This window comes from Carassius auratus, chromosome 9 (genome assembly GCF_003368295.1).
Source record: "Carassius auratus strain Wakin chromosome 9, ASM336829v1, whole genome shotgun sequence".
Classification (NCBI taxonomy): Eukaryota; Metazoa; Chordata; class Actinopteri; order Cypriniformes; family Cyprinidae; genus Carassius; species Carassius auratus.
The window spans coordinates 13580104-13603502 of NC_039251.1; the positions used below are offsets into that span (position 1 = coordinate 13580104).

Consider the following 23399-nt stretch of genomic DNA (forward strand, 5'->3'; position numbering starts at 1 on the left):
ACTGAATTCAATGACGAACTGCCTTTAACTGTCATTTGCATTAATGATACACTGTTTTCCTAATTAATGTCGTTCAGTTGCTCTGACACAATCTTTTTTGTTTAAACCACTATATAAATGAAGGTGACTTGACTTGACTAGATCAAACAGTAAAGCAAAGTGCTATATAGAGTTAATTCCCAGGAAATGGATAACGATAAAAACTAATAATATTTTAACTAATTTACTTTGGCTAACTTACCAGCTGATGTCATCACCATTATGATGGCAATCACAAGTAAAGCCTCGGACTGGAATGTATTGCAGATGACATGATCCAGAACACAAACTAGAAAATAAAAAACAAAAGAAGTACCTGAAAATAGGCTACTGCTTGGATAACCTAACTCAATAAAATGTGTACCTTATGCAGCACAAGTTGGTTTGGATTAAAGCATCTGGCATGAATGTAAATGTAATGCAAAATCAAAATATTTTGGGTTACCTAATTCTACATTTCAATAAAATGGACAGCTGGCCATATAATGAGCCACTCATAATCAACATCTGTGTTTTTGCTTGGAGAAATCTCATGTAACAGACAGTCACAACAGCTTTTTATAGTTTATGGTCAGAAAAAACTACTACCATACAACACTTAAATAAACAATATTTGTTAACCAATCTTGCTAATACAGGTCCTTCTCAAAAAATTAGCATATTGTGATAAAAGTTCATTATTTTCCATAATGTAATGATAAAAATTTTACTTTCATATATTTTAGATTCATTGCACACCAACTGAAATATTTCAGGTCTTTTATTGTTTTAATACTGATGATTTTGGCATACAGCTCATGAAAGGGGGGAAGGGGGAAGTCGTGGCCTAATGGTTAGAGGGTTGGACTCCCAATCGAAGGGTTGTGAGTTCGAGTCTCAGGCCGGACGGAATTGAATGTGGGGGTAGTGCATGAACAGTTCTCTCTCCACCTTCAATACCCTGACTTAGGTGTCCTTGAGCAAGGCATCAAACCCTCAACTGCTCCCCGGGCGCCGCAGCATAAATGGCTGCCCACTGCTCCGGGTGTGTGCTCACAGTGTGTGTGTGTGTGTTCACTGCTCTGTGTGTGTGCATTTCGGATGGGTTAAATGCAGAGCACAAATTCTGAGTATGGGTCACCATACTTGGCTGAATGTCACTTCACTTTATTTATTTTTAAAACCCAAAATGCCTGTCTCAAAAAATTAGCATATTTCATCCGACCAATAAAAGAAAAGTGTTTTTAATACAAAAAAGTCAACCTTGAAATAATTATGTTCAGTTATGCACTCAATACTTGGTCGGGAATCCTTTTGCAGAAATGACTGCTTCAGTGCGGCGTAGCATGGAGGCAATCAGCCCGTGGCACTGCTGAGGTGTTATGGAGGCCCTGGATGCTTCGATAGCGGCCTTAAGCTCATTCAGAGTGTTGGGTCTTGCGTCTCTCAACTTTCTCTTCACAATGTCCCACAGATTCTCTATGGGGTTCAGGTCAGGAGAGTTGGCAGGCCAATGGAGCACAGTAATACCATGGTCAGTAAACCATTTACCAGTGGTTTTGGCACTGTGAGCAGGTGCCAGGTCGTGCTAAAAAACAAAATCATCTCCATAAAGCTTTTCAGCAGATGGAAGCATGAAGTGCTCTAAAATCTCCTGATAGCTAGCTGCATTGACCCTGCCCTTGATAAAACACAGTGGACCAACAGCAGCAGCTGACATGGCACCCCAGACCATCACTGACTGTGGGTACTTCACACTGGACTTAATGCATTTTGGCGTTTCCTTCTCCCCAGTCTTCCTCCAGACTCTGGCACCTAGATTTCTGAATGACATGCAAATTTGCTTTCAACCGAAAAAAGTACTTTGGACCACTGAGCAACAGTCCAGTGCTGCTTCTCTGTAGCCCATTTCCTGCACACGCCTGTGCACTGTGGCTCTGGATGTTTCTACTCCAGACTCAGTCCACTGCTTCCGCAGGTCCCCCAAGGTCTGGAATCGGTCCTTCTCCACAATCTTCCTCATGGTCCATTCACCTCTTCTCGTTGTGCAGCGTTTTTTGCCACACTTTTTCCTTCCCACAGACTTCCCACTGAGGTGCTGAGGTGCCTTGATACAGCACTCTAGGAACAGCCTATTCGTTCAGAAATGTCTTTCTATGTCTTCTGTGTCACATTGACTCCATTGTGAAAAAGGCCCAGCAAAGGTTGTATTTCATTCGCCAGCTGAGGAAGTTTAACTTGCCACAGGAGCTGCTGAAACAGTTCTAATCAGCCGTCATTGAGTCAGTCCTCTGTACTTCAATAACTGTCTGGTTTGGTTCAGCAACAAAATCAGACATCAGAAGACTACAGAGAACTGTTCGGACTGCTGAAAGGATTATTGGTGCTCCCCTGCCCACCCTTCAAGAACTGTATACATCCAGAGTGAGGAAAAGGGCTCAGAAAATCACTCTGGATCCCTCACATCCAAGTCACCCCATCTTGGAACTTTTGCCATCTGGCCGGCGCCTCAGAGCCGCAAACACCAGAAGAGCAAGGCACAAGAACAGTTTCTTCCCCCAGGCAATCTACCTCATGAACAGTTAAATGTTCCCTACTTATGCTTATAAACGTGCAATATCCTTATATTTATTTGTTAACCCTCCATCCTAGAACATTCCTGCATCTCACTCAATCCTATTCCATTATCATTTATAGCACAATTGTTTATAACTTATTTATTTGCCAATTTGTAAATCTCTTTTTTTTTCTGTGTGTTGTTGTCTCTGTGTACTGGAAGCTTATGTCACTAAAACAAATTCATTGTATGCGTAAGCATACTTGGCAATAAAGCTCTTTCTGATTCTGATTCTGATTACCCTCTCGCTGAGGGTGTCAATGATGGCCTTCTGGACAGCAGTCAGGTCGGCAGTCTTACCCATGATTGCGGTTTTGAGTAATGAACCAGGCTGGGAGCTTTTAAAAGCCTCAGGAATCTTTTGCAGGTATTTAGAGTTTATTAGTTGATTCAGATGATTAAATGGGGGTGAAATGCTCGTTTTCACTCAATATCCTGTTAATCTTGAGTACCTATAGAGTAGTACTGCATCCTTCATAACTCCAAAAAGTCTTTAGTTTTATTATATTCATAAGAGAAAGATAGTCTGTACCGATTTTTCCCGGAAAAACACGACCGACTGGAGGCGTGACGTGTGGACGGAGCTAAAAAATCACGAGCGCGAGTAGGCTTTTGCGTTGAGAGCGTTTGGAAGCTGTGACATTATCTTGAGGACAAAACCATCATCCAAAACAAACCAAACAAACCATGGCTAACAGTCAGATTCAGGGTATATTTATGATCCAGAATCAGATCCAGAGGCTGAAACTGAACGAGAGCAGCAGCAGCAACGACTCGCTCCGAGCGAGCGAAAACTTTCCGAAACTTGTGGCAAACCGGAAGGAGTATTTTTGGAACAGAAATACTCCTTCAAACGTACAACTTAATTTTTGAAACTTTGTCCATGTTTAGCATGGGAATCCAACTCTTTAACAGTGTAAAAAACTCAGTATGCATGAAATAGCATTTCACCCCCCCCCCCCACCTTTAAGTTAATAGCTCGTTTAGAGAACCTTTTCATGATATGCTAATTTTTTGAGATAGAATTTTGGTTTTTCATGAGCTGTATGCCAAAATCATCAGTATTAAAACAATAAAAGACCTGAAATATTTCAGTGGGTGTGCAATGAATCTTAAATATCATTACATTATGGAAAATAATGAACTTTTATCACAATATGCTAATTTTTTTTTAGAAGGACCTGTATATACTGTAGCTAGTCTAGTTCTGTGGGTTAATGAAGAGCAGCAGCTGGTGGCTAACTCTGCTAATGTAGTAACTAACACTCAACTGTCGTCGTTAGCGCCGCTACGATTACAGATGACATGACAAATGACCACAACCTGAAAATAAAGTACAAAAGATGTACATAACAAGGGTGTTTATTGACTCTGTTTTCTTTTCTATTTTAAGGTTAGCTAGCAGTTATGCAACGTATGTCTGACATTCTCCGATATTAATATCGGATAGTGTAGCTGTTCTGATTTGCCAAAACTCTCTGAACAACAGTGCCTCAGTTTCTTTTACAGTCAGTGACTCCCCTTTTTTGATGCAGGTGTGTGAATGCTTTGCATCATTTTCACTGAAACAATAGCAGCAAAACGTGAGCGTATGAGTTTCTTGATTTGTGATTCGTAGAATATGATTTGTGCACCGGAAGAAGGTGCAAGTGTTGCGGTTGTTTTATACAATTTTGCAACTTTTGTCTGTGACTTCAAATTTACTGGTACACGTGTCTACAGACGCTCAGTTGTTCAGCACCAAAGATACCTTCATATGGTCAGATTACATGTGCAAATTTTGAGTCGCTGGCGCCCTCTTGTGTTTATCATAAAATCAAAATATAAACGCTGGGGTTTGACAATGAAAGCAAACCTATTCAAACCTAAGTTAAAAATTATGATCCAATGAAAAATGTAGATAAAGATCGATTAAAATAAATAAAATAAAAATAAACTTTGTTTTAATAATAAAATAAATATTTGAAGACCCAGAGAAATGTCCAACTACAACTGCTGAAGTAAAATCAGTGGATACCCTTAAAACCTAGTTTATAAAATATTTAGAGAGACCAAAATGTTTAGCAGGTCAAGATGGAGTTATTAAACTTACAAAAACTGAAAAAGTAACCAATCTAAATATTAGTGTAGCTATTGCAACCAAAACAAAAAATAACTTACAAGAAATAAAGCATAAATTTGCATTATCACCCATGAACTGTATTAGTTTGGTTTTGGTACTGTGGTATTGATGTAATCACATTCATTGGAAATAAGATGGTGTCATGCAATATTTAATTTAAAAATAACACACACAAGTTTAAATGTTACATAATATTTATTTTGTTCACAACTGGACAAGATAAATCAATTACACAATAGCAGAGAGAGGTTGTTCTTTCGTCACCCCCTGAATCTTGGTTTGATTAGGTCTGGTCAGTCCACAGGACTTAGGTCTCCCTGATCAGCTTGGTGAGCTTCTGGATCTTTGTCTTGGTAGACATGTCTGCATACTTGTCACCAATGCTCACGATCATGCCCCCAAGGATAGAAGGATCAGACTGTGAGGAAAAGAAACACATTAAACATCTGTAATAAATCCTTTTGATTAAAACAATCATTTATTATGCATTCAAATTCACAAGGTTGAGTGAATGACGAGACAAAACAAGGTCATTTTATAAAGGTTTTGCCTAATTCTAACTCAATGAGCAGATAACGTTTTAGCACTCTTTCTATGCTTTGATAGATGAAGATCGTCACCCTTTTAAACTTCAGAGAACAAAATCTAAATCAAAACATTATGCTGACCTGAATACCCTTCATTTTAAAATTAGCACTTTAGAATATAATGAAGCCAACTTTTGGGAACAAGCCCTCCTACCTTGGTCTCAAGTTTGATGGTCTCTCCCTTGGCCAGGAAACCATTCAGTGCCACCTTCAGCTCTGCAAGACTAGCTTCATCTAGAGGCTGTTCACAGACACAAAAGGTTTCATTCAAAACTTTAATGAATTACTAACACAAATATTTTACGCACCCAGAATACAAAACATTTACTTTAGTATTGATAATAACATGTAAATGTATTTGTGCATAAATGTATGCACAGCTTACCTGAGCGGTGGTGACTGAGCATGTGACCTCTCCTCTGTGGGCACTCATCATTTTGCCAAAGGCTGTGATGACATCAGGGGTCAAGGTCAAGCGGCCATTTTCTGCTAGGACATCTGAAAACAAAAATAATTGTAAATATTCATATATATATATATATATAAAAAAATACTCTTTCAAACCTATAAATTACTCCTAATTTACTAAATGCAATTATCATGAATTTCAATGCTTTTTTAAGTCACTCTTCTACACACTTTTCACTTAATATGTGCAATTGTTTTTTAATTGCATCATAGTTCTCATTGAATCAACCTGGGTGATAGTGAAAATAAAGGCTGGTTGGAAAACTCACTGATGAGGTTGATGGTGATGGGAGAGAGTTTGGCCTTAGTCAAAGCATCAGTGAAAGTCTTCTGTTTGACACTGCGCTTGACATGAGGATTCATCACGATACTTGACAGCTTAGGATCCTTAATCAGGCTCTAGGATGTGGGAAAAGGGAAAGATGAGCCAGAATTGATTGAAGCATTATGGAAAACAAGCAGAAACAAAGAGACGCAAATCCAAAGTGTAACTCACAGAAACGCGGCCAAGCTCCTGTTCGACCTTATCGAGGCTCTTCTGCTTGCTGGCCGCAGAGAACAGGGCAGTAGCATAACGGCCCTCCACCCCATAGATCTGGATAGGAGGCTGAAGAAAGATACTTTGGTAAGAATACAGCTAGCATTTATTTTTAAAACACAATAATACTTATATTGCTACAGTGTGCATATATGCATATATATATATATATATATATATATATATATATATATATATATATATATATATATACACACAAGTTAGTTATATATTATAGTATATATTTATACACTGGCATGGATGATTTTTAAGGCTTACCCTGACAAGTTTTGCTACTGGTCGGATCACAGAGGTGCTAAACTGACGCACCTGCGGAGAGAGAAACAGTAACTTGTACACATTTTTTGACAGATTTAACAGACTCTCAATGACACGACCAGGTTATAAATATAAATATATTCTCGTATTCACATACTTTAAAACGTACAGTATAAGGAGCAGAACGTAAAAATAATCCATGTATCGAACACAGCTCAAGAAAGAGACGATAGTGAACATTATTAAATCAGGCGACTTTTACAAAAGGTTTGAATGATTGTAACAGGCTGCGGATTAGGCGATGCCCGTCAAGGCCTCGGTCCGTTATCAGAAAAAGCGGCTTGATTCACATGGACAAATACTTTTATTTTCCAAAGATTACTTATATTTAACTAAACAAAGCCATACAGCTCGTGGTTTACCATACAAATACCAAGGTTTTTCAGAATGTCCTACCTGCAGCCCCACTCCAAGCGCTGCCATTTTCTCCTGCGACTGTGTAGGTCAAAAGCACTGCGCATGCGTGCAAGTCTGGGAAGAACTACACAGCAGCTGCGATCATGCATTGTGGGAAATGTGGTTAGTCATGACAGTGGAAAATTACTCCGAAAAAATGACGGAATACTTAAAAAATAAAACGTTTTGGAAACTTATTTATAAAACTTCCACTTATTATTTATTATTTTTATATATATACACTTTTTTATTTTTCCCCCTTGAATCAACTACCTATTGGTAACGTAGCCTAGCATTCATCTTAAATCTGGTGGCCAGTCCAAAATAAAAATCAATTTAGGTTGGCCAAACCTGATATACAGGTATTACAGAAAGCTTGGAAACATGCTTAAAGATCACAGTTCTAACCTTCAATCCTGTATTGTAAAATGATCAAGGTGATCCCTATACTGACTGCAGTAATTCCTCCAGCATTTCTTTATTAAATTAATGTGTCTAAAAAGATTTATGTGCCCTTATTCATAAATGACAGTACCTCATCTCAGCTGATTTTAAACAACACCTTAATCTTACGTACTGCTATTTAATTAAATTGCACTTTCTCATCTGTTTATTTTGTTTAGTGAGAGGACAGATGCAGCTCACCCCATGAGCAAGTACGTCAGCTGCATATGACATCATGTCACAAAATTATCTTGATCCTTTCACCCAGATACAGACTATTGATAAAGATATACCATAAGCAATGACTAATTGTGTTTGTTTTTGGTGCGTTCACTACTGTGTGTGTGCATTTTGGATGGGTTAAATGCAGAGCACGAATGAATTCTATGAGTCACCATATTTGACTGTATGTCAAGTCACTTTTTCACTTTTTACATTGGATGATCTTGGATGGACCTTGCGAATCTGTTGATAGACTAGAATTTTGTTCTGTTATTTTCTATTCTATTCCATTCATATTATATTTCTATTCTTATTCCTTATGACAGAATGGCTGTACAATATATTTATTTGTTGGATTAAATGCTAGCATAGATACAGTAAAACTAAGGCAAACTAACTTAGTAAAGAACATGCTTAATGAGCACTGTGGTGCATTTCCAGATTGTTCTTATATCTGCAAAAGCCCTGCCTAATGATTTAGTCCAGGAGGTTTGACCGTGGCTAAAGAGGGCGATTTCTAGTAGTTTCCAGTATTAACTAAAGGACTGCAAAAAAGTTTAATCATGTAAGGCTCTTAGGATAATCTCTTGTATGGGGCGTGGTTTACCCGTCGATTACACGCACTGGCCACGTTACAGACCGAATGTACAGCAAGGAAGGACGTTTACAGAGGAAAGATCAAGAGTGGATGTACGTTTATAAAAGGCGCGTTTGGGGCACCATTCATTCCGAAGGAATGGAATTTTCCATTTCTGAACTTTTAAAGACGCTGTCCGACAACGAACATATCTTGCCTCCTTCCGCATTGAAGCTGTCAAGAATTGATGTAGATGATCAACGTCGCTTGGAGCCCTTCCTTCATTTTAGTAACACGCGCTGCTCAGTTCTTTATTTCAAGACTGTATCATGAAAATGGTAAGTTGTATATTGATCAAACAGGAATTTTGAAGGTAACTAAACTGAGCCACGCAAACATCTGCCGCTATATATGATTGGCAAACATATACTTGTAAAGAGACTGTTGCCGTACAAATGCGCCATATTTGAAGAATTTAGTGATTTAGTAGTAAATATCTGCAAGATATATAAACAAGTCTTGTTAAAATGGTTTTTTCAAATGGCATAACGAAAAATACGTCGTAAATTAAATGGATAGATCATTTAAAATTATTTACTTATTTATTTATTTAAGGAGGCGTGACATCTTGGAAAACATTCACCTTTATCATTTAGCTTTTTTGAAAATTATAGGGTGACAGAAGAAGAAGGTCAGTACAGGTTTTGAGGGTGAATACGTAACGACTGTCTCGGTCACTATAAAACATTACAGCATAAAGCATCGTTTTTGACAGCGAGCGGTGCTTCTAGAAATTTCGCAGGAGTCAAATGGATGTTGTTAGAATTAAAGGGATCTGATGGTTTATTAAAAAATGAAAATTGTCATCCCCCAGTCCCCCATTTTGACAGTTTTTTTGGAGATGTTAGGTAGAATATTTGTGACTGACTTAATGGTGATCAAGACTGTCATTTTGCCTAACATCTCCTTTTTGTGTTCAAGTTAAGAAAGAAGGTCATATGGAGTTGGGAATGATATGAGGTCAGTAAAGGATGACATAATTTAAGTTAACTGTCTCTTTAACACCTAGTTGTTTATAGTATTGACTTAATATTTTGTCATTTGTGATGTGTTGTCAGTTAGGCTCAATTTATAGCGACGCTGTTGAGCAAATGCAACCTGATAATATCAGCACAGGTTGTGATATACAGTTACAGTAGCATGTTGTTATGGTGGTGTGCTTTGATACATAGATAAAGCCATGACAAAAGGTATGCTTGTAATCACCACCGTATACAGTAATTCTGACCTAGGCTTGGGCTAAAAAAAAAAAAAAGAAAGTAAAGAGGAATGATAATTATTTTTTTCCTCATTGTGTGGATTTAACCTAGACTGGTGATAAGGGATTTTGTTTTGTAATAGTTGGGCACATGGCTTCCAGTGTTGGGCTGTAATGTAAGAAGTACAGAGTTGCCATTGTTCTGACAGCATATGTCAGATACATATGTGATATGCATCTTAAATGAGTTACAGTAGCAGTTTCACATTATAACCAATAGGTAGCAGTAGTCATTGTTTTTTGACATTCCATAAAGTTTTTTTTTTCTTTGCTAAATGGCATAAGGATCTGGTAGTATGTTACCATTGATTACTTTTAAATCTTTGTTTCTCACTTCCGCTTTAAAGCTCAACATTAAACGACCAAACTAGTTGTCAGGGCTGTTGCAGTCTGACCTTTAGCTTGCTATTAGATGGGATGTTAAGCTAGCGGTTAGAACCAACCAGTGTAGTGTTATGCAATAATCTGCCCTATGATTCACAAGGAATTACAGCCTGAAGTCCGAGCTGGTATAGTGTTCAGATGGCAGAGCTCGAAAAGTGATGCGGCACATTTGTCTATGTCCAGTGTTATGTAAACATTAAACTCCGGCAGTGATTGGAGACAAAGATTTGACAACACTATCAAAAATGACTGGAAGGAGAAAAAAATTGAAAGGAGTATAATGATTATGATGAATGTTTGTTATTATTTTATCATAATATAGCTTATTTGAAAACGGACAGAGTGAATTAAACAGTGTTTTTCATTGCTGTTATTCATTTCTTCTAAGGATACACTGATATTAAAAGTCTATATTAATTTAGGCAGCATCACATTATGTGCAGTTAAATTAATTTTGAGATTTGCTGAAGGTTGTATTTAACAGTGTTTAACTTTGCCTCACTTAATATTTTAAAATACTAATAACACTGTTAATCTAAATGTAAAATAAGGGAAATGAGAATGCACAATTAAATATCCAATATTGTTCGATACCAATTAATGTATAAAATGTTAAATATTTTTTCTTCCTTTGTAAATCATTGTGTATTGTTCAGAATAACATCTGTAAGAATGTTACTAATAAAATCGTTATAAAAATTTCTGTTTTGTGGTGATTATAGTAAATGGCTAGTAATAATGAATGGGGTTGAGAAAATCTGTCATTAGCTTAGTCTTTTGATCCACACATGATCTAATGCATGCCCTGTTTTGTCTCTTTCTTTCTGTGTTTGCTGTCTTGCAGGAATGTAAACTCTTGCCATTTCTAGACCAGAAGCCAGAGACATCCTCCCCAAAATAACTCTCGTGCTTCATGAGAGCACCGTTGGATAACGAATCAAATCAAAACCAAACACAAACCAAATAGAAATTCATCTGACAGACGGATGCTTCCGTTTCCTTCTAGAAAAACAGCAAACCAAAGAAATAAGAGTTTTCATGTGCTTTTACTTGCAACTTTACCCAGATAAGCCAGTTTTTTGCAGACAATTGCATTTTGAACAGTAGCTCAAACATGTTAAAAACGGGACCAGTGATGGAGGCGGCAGATATTGCAGTTGTTGCACTTTATTTTGTGCTTGTGCTTGTAATTGGCCTGCTCGCCATGTGGAAGGCCAACCATAGCACTGTCAGTGGCTACTTCCTGGCAGGTCGAACTATGAATTGGTTTGTGATTGGCGCCTCACTGTTTGTCAGCAACATCGGCAGCGAGCATTTCATTGGACTTGCTGGTTCTGGTGCAGCCAGTGGTTTTGCAGTGGGTGCCTGGGAGTTCAATGCCCTCTTGCTTCTGCAGCTACTTGGTTGGGTGTTCATTCCAGTCTACATCTACTCTGGGGTTTACACCATGCCAGAGTACCTCTCCAAGCGCTATGGGGGCAAGCGGCTAAAGATTTACTTTGCAGCCCTCTCACTTCTGGTCTACATCTTTACTAAACTCTCAGTGGACTTGTACGCAGGAGCTCTTTTCATTCAGGAGTCTCTTGGCTGGAACCTCTACCTGTCAATCATCTTGCTTATCTCTATGACCGCCTTGCTGACAGTTACCGGTGGACTGGCAGCTGTGATCTACACGGACACTCTACAGGCTGTGCTTATGGTTGGCGGTGCGTTAACCCTTACCATCATCAGCCTGGTCAAGGTCGGTGGTTTGGAAGGGGTGCGGGAAAAATACATGGAGGCAGTCCCCAATGTCACAGCCATCCTAGCTAACAGCAACTTCAGCTTCCAGTACACAAACTCCTGCCGAATCCATCCCAAGCCAGATTCCCTCAAGCTCCTACGAGGGCCACTGGATGAGGACATCCCTTGGCCAGGCTTCATTTTGGGTCAAACACCCTCATCCATTTGGTACTGGTGTGCTGACCAGGTCATCGTCCAGAGAGTGTTAGCTGCCAAGAACATTGCCCATGCCAAAGGCTCCACACTTATGGCAGGAATGCTGAAGATCCTTCCCATGTTCATCATTGTTATTCCAGGGATGATCTCACGAATATTGTTCCCTGATGAGCTGGCATGCATTGGACCAGAGCACTGCATGGCTGTGTGTGGCAGTCAGGCTGGCTGTTCCAACATCGCCTACCCTCGGCTGGTTATGAGCGTGATGCCGGTGGGTCTCCGGGGGTTGATGATGGCTGTGATGATTGCTGCCCTCATGAGTGACCTAGACTCGATTTTTAACAGCGCTAGCACCATCTTCACACTGGACATTTATAAAATGCTGCGTGTATGTGCCTCCTCCCGTGAGCTGGTGGTCGTCGGCAGGTTATTTGTGCTATTCATGGTAACTATCAGCATTGCTTGGGTGCCTGTCATTATTGAGATGCAAGGTGGCCAGATGTACCTGTACATCCAGGAAATTGCAGGATACCTGACTCCACCCATTGCTGCCCTTTTTCTACTTGGAGTCTTCTGGAAGCGTTGCAATGAGACCGGCGCATTTTGGGGTGGCATGACTGGGTTCGTACTAGGCACTGCCCGCCTCTTCCTTGGGTTCATATATCGTGAGCCAAAATGCGACCAGCCGGATGAACGGCCGGCTTTCATCACAGATGTCCACTACATGTACATTGCTGCCGGGCTGTTTTGGATCTCAGGGCTGGTGGCTGTGTGTGTCAGTCTGTGCACATCTCCACCAGAAGAGGAGAAGGTCAAGCGTACCACAATATGGGGCTTGAAAAAACTTAAACGCCTTCCTGTGACAAAACGAGAGGAGATGTACAAACTCACTAATGGCAGTGGCGATGGTGTTCTCAAGAAAGATGTTCCAGAAGATGTCCAAAAGGAAAGATGTCTTGATGGGGCTGACATGACCCTCCTTATGCCCTCCCCTTGTGAGCAAGATCCCATGACCCCCAGCACAGAGGCATCCACACCGATGGAGCTGTATGCCAATGGTCATGCAAACCTTGTAAAACAGAAGAATCAAGACAAGTGTGATGAAGAGAGCTGCCTGCAAGTGTTTGACTGGATTTGTTGTCACAAAGAGAAAACATCTGGTGTCGAACCCAAAGTGGTTGAAGAAGATGAAGGAGCTGTCCGTGAATTGCTTCATGAGCCTCCTAAGATCAAGCTCTTACTTAACTTAGGCCTGGTATTTGTCTGTTCGCTGGGTGTTTTCATGTTTGTGTACTTCTCCTTGTAATATGCTGATCTCGCAGTACCATAAGGCCTGTCTGAAAGACAACACATTTATATAAACTATTTGTTATTATAAGCCATTTAGGGTCTGTAATATTTACAGTGTGGTTTATTTTTATTTTAAAAACTTGCTTCTCCATACTGATAGAGGTTATTTATTCATTAACCTTTGTTCTGTCATACCTCCTTGAAAATATTCAGCTGTTCTTTGTGTTGTGTTGACAACCAAATAGATTTCTGAGACCATAGCTTTTTTATAGTTTATAGTACACTTGGTTGAGCTAAGGTAACGTAGGATGTACTATTTTTATTCCTTTGTGAATTTTGCCTTAATGTGTGCACTCCTCCTAACCAAAATGTGACCCTGAAGCACAAAACCAGTTATAAGTGATGTATGATCATCTGAAAGCTGAATAAATAAGCTTTCCATTAATGTATGGTTTGTTAGGATCACCTTTGAAGTTGTCCAAATGAATTTCTTAGCAATGCATATTATCAATCAAAAATGTATGTTTTTATATATTTATGGTAGGAAATGTACAAAATATCTTCATGGAACGTGATCTTTACTTAATATCCTTATGATTTTTTGCATAAAAGGAAAATCTATAATTTTGACCCATACAATGTTATTTTGGCTATTGCAAAAAAATATACCCTAGTGATTTAAGACTTGGTTTTGTGGTCCAGGGTCACAAATGAAGGCAGTTTTTGGCCTCAAGCTATTTTTTCCAATCATATAGTAGTATGTAAATGTTTAAGGAAATTGTCTTCTGCATTTGCAGACTGTTAGGACTAACGAATTCTTAAAACCAGACCTCACATGTAAGTCTGTCACCTGCGTAACTGGAATAGTGTTTCCAAAGTTTTAAATGTGTGATAGAAATGGTGAAAATGAAGAATTTACAGTGACAATAGGTGGGTATCATGATGTCAATTTTTTTATTTAAATAGAGCATAAGGATATGTGCAGAGCCTTGAAGACATTGTTTTTTGTAAATATAACACTTAATGTGAAAAAATAAATAATAATAAAAAAATAGACTTCCAAGATGTTATCACTACAAAACAACTTAATTCTAAAATGCAGAAAGTGGTTATATGGATGTTACTAAATGACCATAAGGGCTGCCATAGAAAAAAGATTCTAGCTGGGGAACAATGTCATTCAAATGTTAATAACTGATATCATTACTGATATTATGATCCCAAAACATGAAGACTTGGATGTCCAGTTTTGATTGCTGCACAAAATAGTATCTTGTTCTTCTAGAAGAAGAATTTGATTGTGGCTGCAGTAACAGGCGTTGCCTGTTGTTGATCTGCTGTTGAATGCACTATTTGTTCAGAGAAAGGGGAACTGCTGGATGGCCTTAGTGAAAATGAGATGTGCATGAGGGATTTTCTAGACAGATGTAACTTATTTATTTAAGTACAAGTTCACAATGTTGTATTAATACTTTGAGAAGAGACCTTAAATGTAATGTCATTTAAATTCAGAAATTGTCAAAAGAGTTGTAGAAAGGTTTTTTTAATGGGACTGCAAAAGGTGACTTTTTATCATTCCAAATAAAGTAGGGATAAAGTCAATGGAGAGCTATTGTTTTACATTATAATTTATATCTATGTAAAATCACTCCATATGTTTAAATTCATTTTTGTACAGATATCTATTTGTAAAAGTGGTACATAAATAAAAAGAAAATGTTTAATAGACATTCATTCTTTTATATGTATTTTCCCCAATTTGACGATTTGGTTTTGGACTCTTGTGGTCCTTGTGAATGTTACTGAAGTGATTCCTATTTCTTTGCAGCTATCAGCTCATTTTTTTCTTATTTGTAGATTCAGTCATATCTAGGGATGCATCGATCCAATACACAATATGTTTTTTTTAGCTGGATCGGGTATCGGTCAGATGAGATGTATAGCACAGTAATGGTGGCAGCAACATATGATAGATAGGACTCTCATATATTGCTTCCTTCATTACTGTACTATTCAATTGGTTTATATTTATATATAAATGCATTTACATGTTTTTATGTATTTTACAATATAAAGAGCAATGTAACATTTTACCAGATTTAGTCATACACTTATTCTCTTTTATTGATTCCTCACTAAATGATTAGATTTTATAAAATTGTGCACTCATGATTTTTCAAGAATAACCTTTACTGCTAAATTATCTGCTAACCTAGTTTAAAATAGTATTTTTGTTATAGATTATGATTATATATTATATATATATTTAACACAAAAGAGTGACGATAAGAAGTATAGAAATTCTACATTGATTTAAAAAAACAAAAACGCTGGTATCGGATCGGAATCACCCGATACTTGGATCGGAACGCATCTGAAAAAAATTGTAATGTTGCATCCCTGGTCATATTAATGCATAAGCTGTAATCAAATTTACAAAGTTTAGCAACTGTTGCGATTATCTGAGGCCTAATTGATTCAGATTCATTGTTCTCATCATCCAACCCTGACATGATTTCCTTGAAATAACAATATACATGATCAGTTTTCTTCTATTGTTTGTAGCAGACACACAGTAGCACACATTGGACACTTATATAATGCATATGACCTTTTTTCTAGCAATGCCATACTACTACTTGCTTAGGGGTGTGGAATATTTGATTGCTGGTTTTGGAAACACCACAAATGTTCAAACCAACACCCAAACGTTTTGAATACTTGTCCATTTATTTAGTAGTGAAATGATGATGGGGTTCTCTCTTTTTTTGAAGGCACGTATATGTTGTTTGTTTTGTGTTTAATAATGTGAATTGTAAATGACCGTTACATTATTTAATTCAACATCATTGTCTGAGATTCTTATTTTAACATGGCCTTTCATAACAATAAAATGTTTTTTGTGATTATATTTGATTTTGTTTTCAGTAGTTCATGTTTTGTATTGAATCATTTGTCATTGAATGGTTTTCAAATATTTATGTTGTCTGATTTAGTTTAGAATGTGTACATTTCTTATGATGTTTTGTGTTGCCAGAAATCTGGCTTTATCGATTTATTGTGATGAGTTCCATGAGCTAAAAAGATACATATGGAGTTTATTGCTTTCGATCTCTGATCTTATCAGAAATACACAAATGTTTTGTACATTGTACATTTGCTGCTTTTATTATCAAAAGTTGCGGATGAATAAAAATACATTAATTTGAGAACTACAAACTGTATGAGCTTGGTTATTTGACAATTAATCTTATATATTGTGCTTTTTATTTGAATGTTGTTTAATTACATTCACATTTATGCATTTAGCAGATGCTTTAATCCAAAGCGATTTACAACGTGTGCAAGCTATACAATTTTATTTTACCAGTATGTGTGTTCCCTGGGAATTGAACCCACGACATTTTGCCCTGCTAACACAATAGTCTACCACTGAGCCACAGAAATTATTTGCAGCTTTAATTAATGTCATATTCATATTTTCAAACACCACTGCATTTCAAAGTTCTTGTTTATCAATCATTCATGGCTCCTCTGATAATCATTTCTTGCGCTATCATGATATTGCATGAACAATGGCATCAAAATTGTGCATAAAGTTATTTAGTCCTGTTGTTTTTCCCCCATAAATGAATATTCTGCATAAATATTTTAATCCCTCTGCAATAGGAAGAGAATTACTATACACACGCAGAGAATCAACCATTTCAATAACATATACAGTGCACATTAGCTATATAAAGTCACACAGTAGTTATATTGGTAGAACATAGATATAAATTAATATAAATATGCCTTTGAAAGAATATAAAATAAAGATTTGAGATTTTGCATTGCTTTGAAATGACTTGTAAAGGATACAGTTTCACAGTGCTCCCTCTCTTTCTCACTCTCTCTGCAGTATGACAGTTTTTCTGCACAGTACTTTTCCACTGTCAGCTTCCATTTGATTTGCATTCAGATTCATGTTAGGAATGGAGGTGACCGAGTGGAAAACTTTCCTGAAGATGAAAATGCGTGGGCGAATAAATGTTTTGAGCCAACCTCCACCTCGCACCTTTGTTTGGCAAAGCCCTGCAGGTTTTTAGGGTGTGTCAATCCTCTGTTTGATGTTTCTGAGAAAGATTAAAAACAGAAATATGTTCCAAGAATCTGTTTTGACAACGTTCCAAATATATGACAATCACAATCTACATGCTGCAAGCTCTTGAAACCAAGCCGATGCGATACATCCTGTGTTCACCTGCATGGGAGATTCAACATTCCTCGTCTAATCATAGGCATAATCTTGTCTAACCTTATCGCTATCCATATCTGGTTTGAACTACTTATCCATGAGCAAAGAAAAAGTATTATGACAAGACTGTTGGACTTGAGAATGAAGAGAACCAATGCAGTACTGAGAAGTGCAACATTGGAAAGTCTGATCTCATCCATTCAACAGGTGATATTTGACCTCTTCCGTACCACTCAACCTAACAGCATCTTATCAGACATAGAGCAGTTCTGTGAAAACGTATACCCGTTTATTTGCTCCTATATTTGGTTAATGTTACTATGACCTCTTTTTCTTTCTCTGCATTTCCTCCTGAGGCTGGTGCTGATACTACAGGCAGTGGAAAAGTACTGGCAAAACAATGCCGGGGGCTGCTCTTTGTTCTTTGTTGCAGCCGGACTCCAATAGTGAATAGTCTATTAGTTATTAGTCTAGAATAGTTTTCGACTTACTGCTTCATTTTTTACTACTAAAGGCCATAAAGCTGTGGAAATTGCACTAGTAGCAGAATATGCCACTCCAGTTAATGCCCAATTCAAACAAAACAATGCACTTTGCATGCAAATAAGTTGCAAGCAAGGCTGATTGTAACTGTAATTCAGAAATAATATTTGAAAGTTTTACTTGTTGGAAATAAACTACCCCAGGTGAAAAAAACTTTCCATAATGTACATAAAAATGTACACTTAAGCACAATTTATTCGTACGTACATTAGTATAACTAAATGTATTTGTGGCACACTATAAATTAGTATACTTAAAGTCTGTTAAATTGGAACAAATTTTGTACTAAATTAATTTTAGTTGTGCCAAAGCATTGCTTAAGTACAACTAAAGTTGTAAAAAATATACTTGTTTGTGCAAAAGTGGAAATAGTGGAAATAGTTTAAGTATATTTCAGTACAATTTAAATATCCCTTCTTGTATTTAAGTTTTGAAATGCAGAATTCACTCAGCATAAACAAATGTATTTTGCTGACATTACAATTACACTTTAAGAGTGTTAAATGTGCATTAAAAAACTGAGGTCATATCCTTTACTTTTAGTAACTTTAAAATGCACTGCAATGGCATTCAAAGTAAACTTGTGTGCTAATAAAATCATTGTCAAAATCATCTTTTAATGCAAAAACAATGACTCTTTAACGATTATGATTATATAACATAATTTATAGATTATTACTAAAATAAACTCTCTGATCAAGTACGTGAATGTCTTTCATCATTTCAAACTAACTTGCTATATGTTTACAACTTTACTTTTTGTAACGACTATCTGTATCTATGTAAAGCTGCTTTGCAACCATGCAAAATTGTGAAAAGCACTAATGTGAAGTGTGGTAAAAATGTGTGTGTGTGTGTGTGTGTTTATATATAGGTATATAAGGTAAAGGTCATAATTATAAAAAAGTACTGCATAATTATGAATTATTTATTTGTATCCTGGGGCGTCGGACTGGGGGTAGAACCAGTACTGATTACCAGGGCCCCAAAGGAAGAAAGGGCCCTTGAAAGTCTGGAATATATTTTATTTACCTGGATATTTTCATGGGCGGGGCCATAGCGGACCATTAGGGCTGCCTATGCATAGGGCCCGGATCTTGTGCAATGCCCCTGTTTGTATACTATTTTTATACTCAACAAGTAAAATTGAAATACAGTGCATTATATCATAATATTTATCATAACAGATCAAGAGAGGATTCAATAAAAAATAATTACTAAAGTATTACTTCATTATTTAACAAATTTAAATGTCTTATTTGCAAATTGGTTTTACATTTGTGCTGCAGGCAAAAGTTACGTTTGGAAATTCTGGTAATTCTGGCCCTTACAGCACCTAGCAGAAACATAGTAGATGTTTCTTTCATTTTCTTTTATTTGCCCAAAAAGAAAGTCTCATAAAAGAATTACACAGCTTCATCTTCAAATAATTTCATTATTCTCAGATTTGAAATACATGGTGAGACTTGTGTATTTAGCTGGAATGAGTTTCTAGACTAAAGGTTTCTTCTGCAACACAGACTCCCAATAATCTGCACTCTAGTGGGTTCAGATGTTTCGCAAAAGTACAACAAAAATGGATTGTTAGTGAATTTCACAGTTTGTGAAAGTTAGGCGAGGAGAAACTGACTTATCCCAGGTAGCACTTATCAAGCCCCCTTTACTGAACATACTGTAGCTTATATTTAGGCCGACGTTAAAACGTTATTTCATGTAGATGTTATATTTGCAGAAGCAATATTCTTACATTAGCAGGTCTCTGTACAAGTCTCCAGCAACAGCGGTGTAGCTGATCTATTCGGCCAAGACCAAATACATTAACATTGTCATGTACATTACCTACCAATCACTGACCTACATTTAGAATAGACATGTCTATCTGTTTTTAGTATACTTATCATAAAACAAATATATTTTAAATGCAATTAAGTATATTTATTTTTCACAAGGGTATCCAGATGTTTTTCAATTTTATTTCTCGGTAAAATGTATAATGATATGTAATGCAATGATATAATATTAATGCAGAGTGAGCGTACTTTAGTTTTTGGCCATGCATAGACAGTATTTACTTGACTGTACACTTTATAATGCATTTGCTTTTTTTATTTTTATTAAAGTTTTATTACTTTCTGAAAACAGTGTATGTACAAGTAATGAAGTGAATGAAGAAGTAAACTTAAAATTTACTAAACAATTTGACTTTTGTAATGATATTCAGGTTATTTAATACTTTGAAAGTAAACTTTCAACGCATTGTTACAATGATCATTTTCTGCACACAGTTAAAAAATATTCATAAAGTATATTGAATTAAAGTGAAAAAAATATATTTATAAAAATAAACAGAACTATCAATTCAAGTATCTATTTTTTTATATATATTTTTTTGAAAATATACTAAATTAGAATTGTTTTAAAGTATGCTAAAAGTTGTAATGTGAAAATAGGCAAAAGCATGATGCTAATATACTTTTTATATGTTTAAAGATTTACATTTTTTGTTAGCATATTTGGAATGTACTTTTAAACCAGGGAATATTTTACAAAAACAATAAAGTATAAATTTTTTTACACAAGGGTGACAGGACAAAAACACAAGTGAATAGGGAATTACAATATACAGATTGACAATTGTTTACACAGGTATATTAGAATAGACAGTTGTGTATGTACAGGTATATTATGTGCAAATTCGAAATGTAAACTAAGTATGTGTGTTAGATAAATAAGTATATAAGTGTATAAATATTGTGTGTTCCACAATTATTGTCAAGTGTTCATAAGATGAATTGCCTGAAGGAAGAAACTGTTTCTGTGCCTGGTCGTTCTGGTGCGTACTAGTTCTCTGTGGTGCCGACCAGATGGCAACAATTCAAAGAGGGAGTGTGCTGGATGTGAGGGGTCCGGAGTGATTTTGCCAGCCCTGTTGTTCACTCTGGTCAGTTCTTGGAGAGTAGGGAGGGTTGTACAGATTAGTCCTGTCCCTTTAAGAAGTTACTCCTAATGTCAGCTTGTTACCTGTGAGCACAAAGTGTATCTTCCATCCTCTCGCACCACAATCAGGAAAGCATTGTGGTCAGATAAGACCAAAATGTAACTCTTTGGTATTAACTCAACCCGCCGTGTTTGGAGGGAGAGAAATGCTGGCTATGACCCCAAGAACACCATCCCTACAGTCAAGCACAGAGGTGGAAACATTATGCTTTACGGCTGTTTTTCTGCTAAGGGTATAGGAACACTTCACCACACTGAGGGGCAAATGTACAGGGCCATGTACTGAAAAATCATGACTAAGAACCTCCTTCCCTCAGCCAGAACACTGAAGATGGGTCATGGATGGGTCTTTCAGCATGACAATGATTCGAAACATACGGTCAAGGCAACAAAGGAGTGGCTCAAGAAGAAGCACATTAATGTCTTGGAGTGGCCTAGCCATTCTCCAGACCTCAATTCTATAGAAAACCTGTGGAGGGAGCTGAAACTTAGAGTTGCCAACAACCTTAAGAAACCTTAAGGATTTAGAGAGAATCTGGAAAGTGGACCAAAATCCCTCCTGAGGTGTGTGCAAACCTGGTGACCAAATACAAGAAACGTCTTAGCTCTGTGCTTGCCAACAAGAGTTTCTGCACCAAGTACAAGTCATGTATTGCTTGGGGATCAAATACTTATTTCACTCACTGAAATGCATATCAATTTCTAACCTTTATATAATGTGTTTTTTTCTGGATTTTTTTGATTGTTATTCAGTCTATACATGTTAAATAAATAATAAATAAATGACAATTATCCTCAATCTTAAAAGGTATGAATCATGCTTGTGGTTATAATACAAAGTAGTTAACTGAATGATACAATGTGAACAATCCCTCAAAGACAACATCTCTGTCAAGCCTTAGGTGTAATGTAAACCTGTCACAAGTCATCACACACCAGGGCAGAGGCACATGGAAAACAGCATTGTTCAGTATCTCATATGATGAATCATACTGTTCTCCACCACAACCCACAGCAAAACAAACACAGATGACACGCATTCCCAAAATTCAATATAGATGGCCGATTAAGCAGTTCCGCTGTGCAGGAGATTCCTCATCTAATGCAATTATTACTAAAAGTGGCATCTGAAAAGAGAAATATTTATGGATGCTGCATTAACCAAGAGGCTTTAGGAGTGAGTTCAGGACTGTGGTAACAGACCTCAAAGGATCCACACTGCCAAACCAGTTTAGCACAAGGTGAAGAACACATATTTAACTACTAAACGCTACTGAAATTACTATTTAAATTGACAGAAGTAAAGATGTATCATTTTACATCTGCTCTTGCTGCCTGCTTAACTGATGATGTTCAGCCCTTGACCAGTCATTAACATGAGTTCTCCTTCTTCTCATGCTTCTGTTTTTCTGCTCCAGTACCTTGGAAAGTTACATTGCTCCACACCCTTCAGGTCAATTTATTGTGTTATGTATTAAATCACCCTTTTGATTCTAACCATTAACTGTCTCTTTTAAGGTCTGTGTTGTCCAATGTGTAATGTATGCAGCTGCATGCACCTTCTACACTGGTTATCTTTAGTGAAACCTGATGTACTGTGCTTAAAGATACTTCTAAAATAAGTAAATATAAAGTGTCAATTTTCAGCATCATCTTGCAAAAAAAAAAAAAACACTAAAAAATAAAAACATAAAGGTACATGATAAAACCTAGTAGGGTGGAGGGTAAAGAGGGTGTCACAGATCAAACTACAGAAACTGGGTGAGGCACGTTAACGCTAGAAGGGACAGACTTCATGGAAAATTACCATGATGTCTTCATATTTTTTCATCTCTCATCTCTCTCTCCATGACCGTCTAAGAATATTCTGAGAAATCTAAAGTTATATATATATATATATATATATATATATATATATATATATATATATATATATATATATGTGTGTGTGTGTGTGTGTGTGTGTGTGTGTGTGTGTGTGTGTGTGTGTATAATGGTAAAGTGCAAAAGCAATTGTGAAGTAATTGGGGACAGTATTAGAAGTGATCATTTTAGTGCGTAAGATATGCGGTTCAGAACAGTACAGTGCCAGAATGCATAAAACAATAAAGCTAAATATTTTGAATATATTTGACATTCTGAGGAGACTACCTGAGTTAACACAAGCAGGATATAACAGCTCCATTAAAACCAGTGTATCATTAGATCATCAGGTTCTCAGACAAACATAAATGCAAATGACTTAGCTTAAAAATAAACTAGTTTATAAAACTTTAACTTTTCTGGAATAGTAATGAAGTAATTTATCTCAATGCAGCTATTCTGTTACAATATACTGAGATTTTTTTAAACAACACAATGCAA

General features: G+C 36.8%; 2 protein-coding genes across 3 annotated transcripts; one reads left to right on the top strand and one right to left on the bottom strand.

Moving 5' to 3' along the window:
* Positions 1-4933: 4933 nt before the first annotated feature.
* On the bottom strand, positions 4934-7218 carry LOC113108428 (ATP synthase subunit O, mitochondrial). The gene is made up of 7 exons (XM_026271556.1): positions 7086-7218; positions 6630-6680; positions 6309-6419; positions 6082-6211; positions 5730-5842; positions 5499-5585; positions 4934-5175 (listed from the first exon to the last, which is right to left on the bottom strand). Exons 1-7 carry the CDS (start codon positions 7110-7112, stop codon positions 5065-5067), a joined length of 630 nt encoding a protein of 209 aa, XP_026127341.1. The 5' UTR covers positions 7113-7218; the 3' UTR covers positions 4934-5064.
* Positions 7219-8284: 1066 nt separating this feature from the next.
* LOC113108430 (sodium/myo-inositol cotransporter-like) lies at positions 8285-13388 on the top strand. Of its 2 annotated transcripts, XM_026271558.1 has the most exons (3): positions 8285-8666; positions 9310-9348; positions 10875-13388. In XM_026271558.1, the coding sequence occupies exon 3, from the start codon at positions 11145-11147 to the stop codon at positions 13272-13274; it is 2130 nt and encodes a 709-aa protein (XP_026127343.1). In that variant the 5' UTR covers positions 8285-8666; positions 9310-9348; positions 10875-11144; the 3' UTR covers positions 13275-13388. The 2 variants fall into 2 exon arrangements, with proteins under 2 accessions (XP_026127343.1, XP_026127342.1); XM_026271557.1 differs by lacking the exon at positions 9310-9348.
* Positions 13389-23399: the final 10011 nt, after the last annotated feature.

Coding starts and splice junctions, on each gene's coding strand:
- LOC113108430 (XM_026271558.1), top strand. CDS start 11,145: ATGTTAAAAACGGGACCAGTGATGGAGGCGGCAGATATTGCAGTTGTT.
- LOC113108428 (XM_026271556.1), bottom strand. CDS start 7,112: ATGGCAGCGCTTGGAGTGGGGCTGCAG. Junction 6,212..6,308: donor AGGAGCTTGGCCGCGTTTCT/GTGAGTTACACT, acceptor CCCACATCCTAG/AGCCTGATTAAGGATCCTAA. Junction 5,176..5,498: donor CCATCAAACTTGAGACCAAG/GTAGGAGGGCTT, acceptor TTTTCCTCACAG/TCTGATCCTTCTATCCTTGG.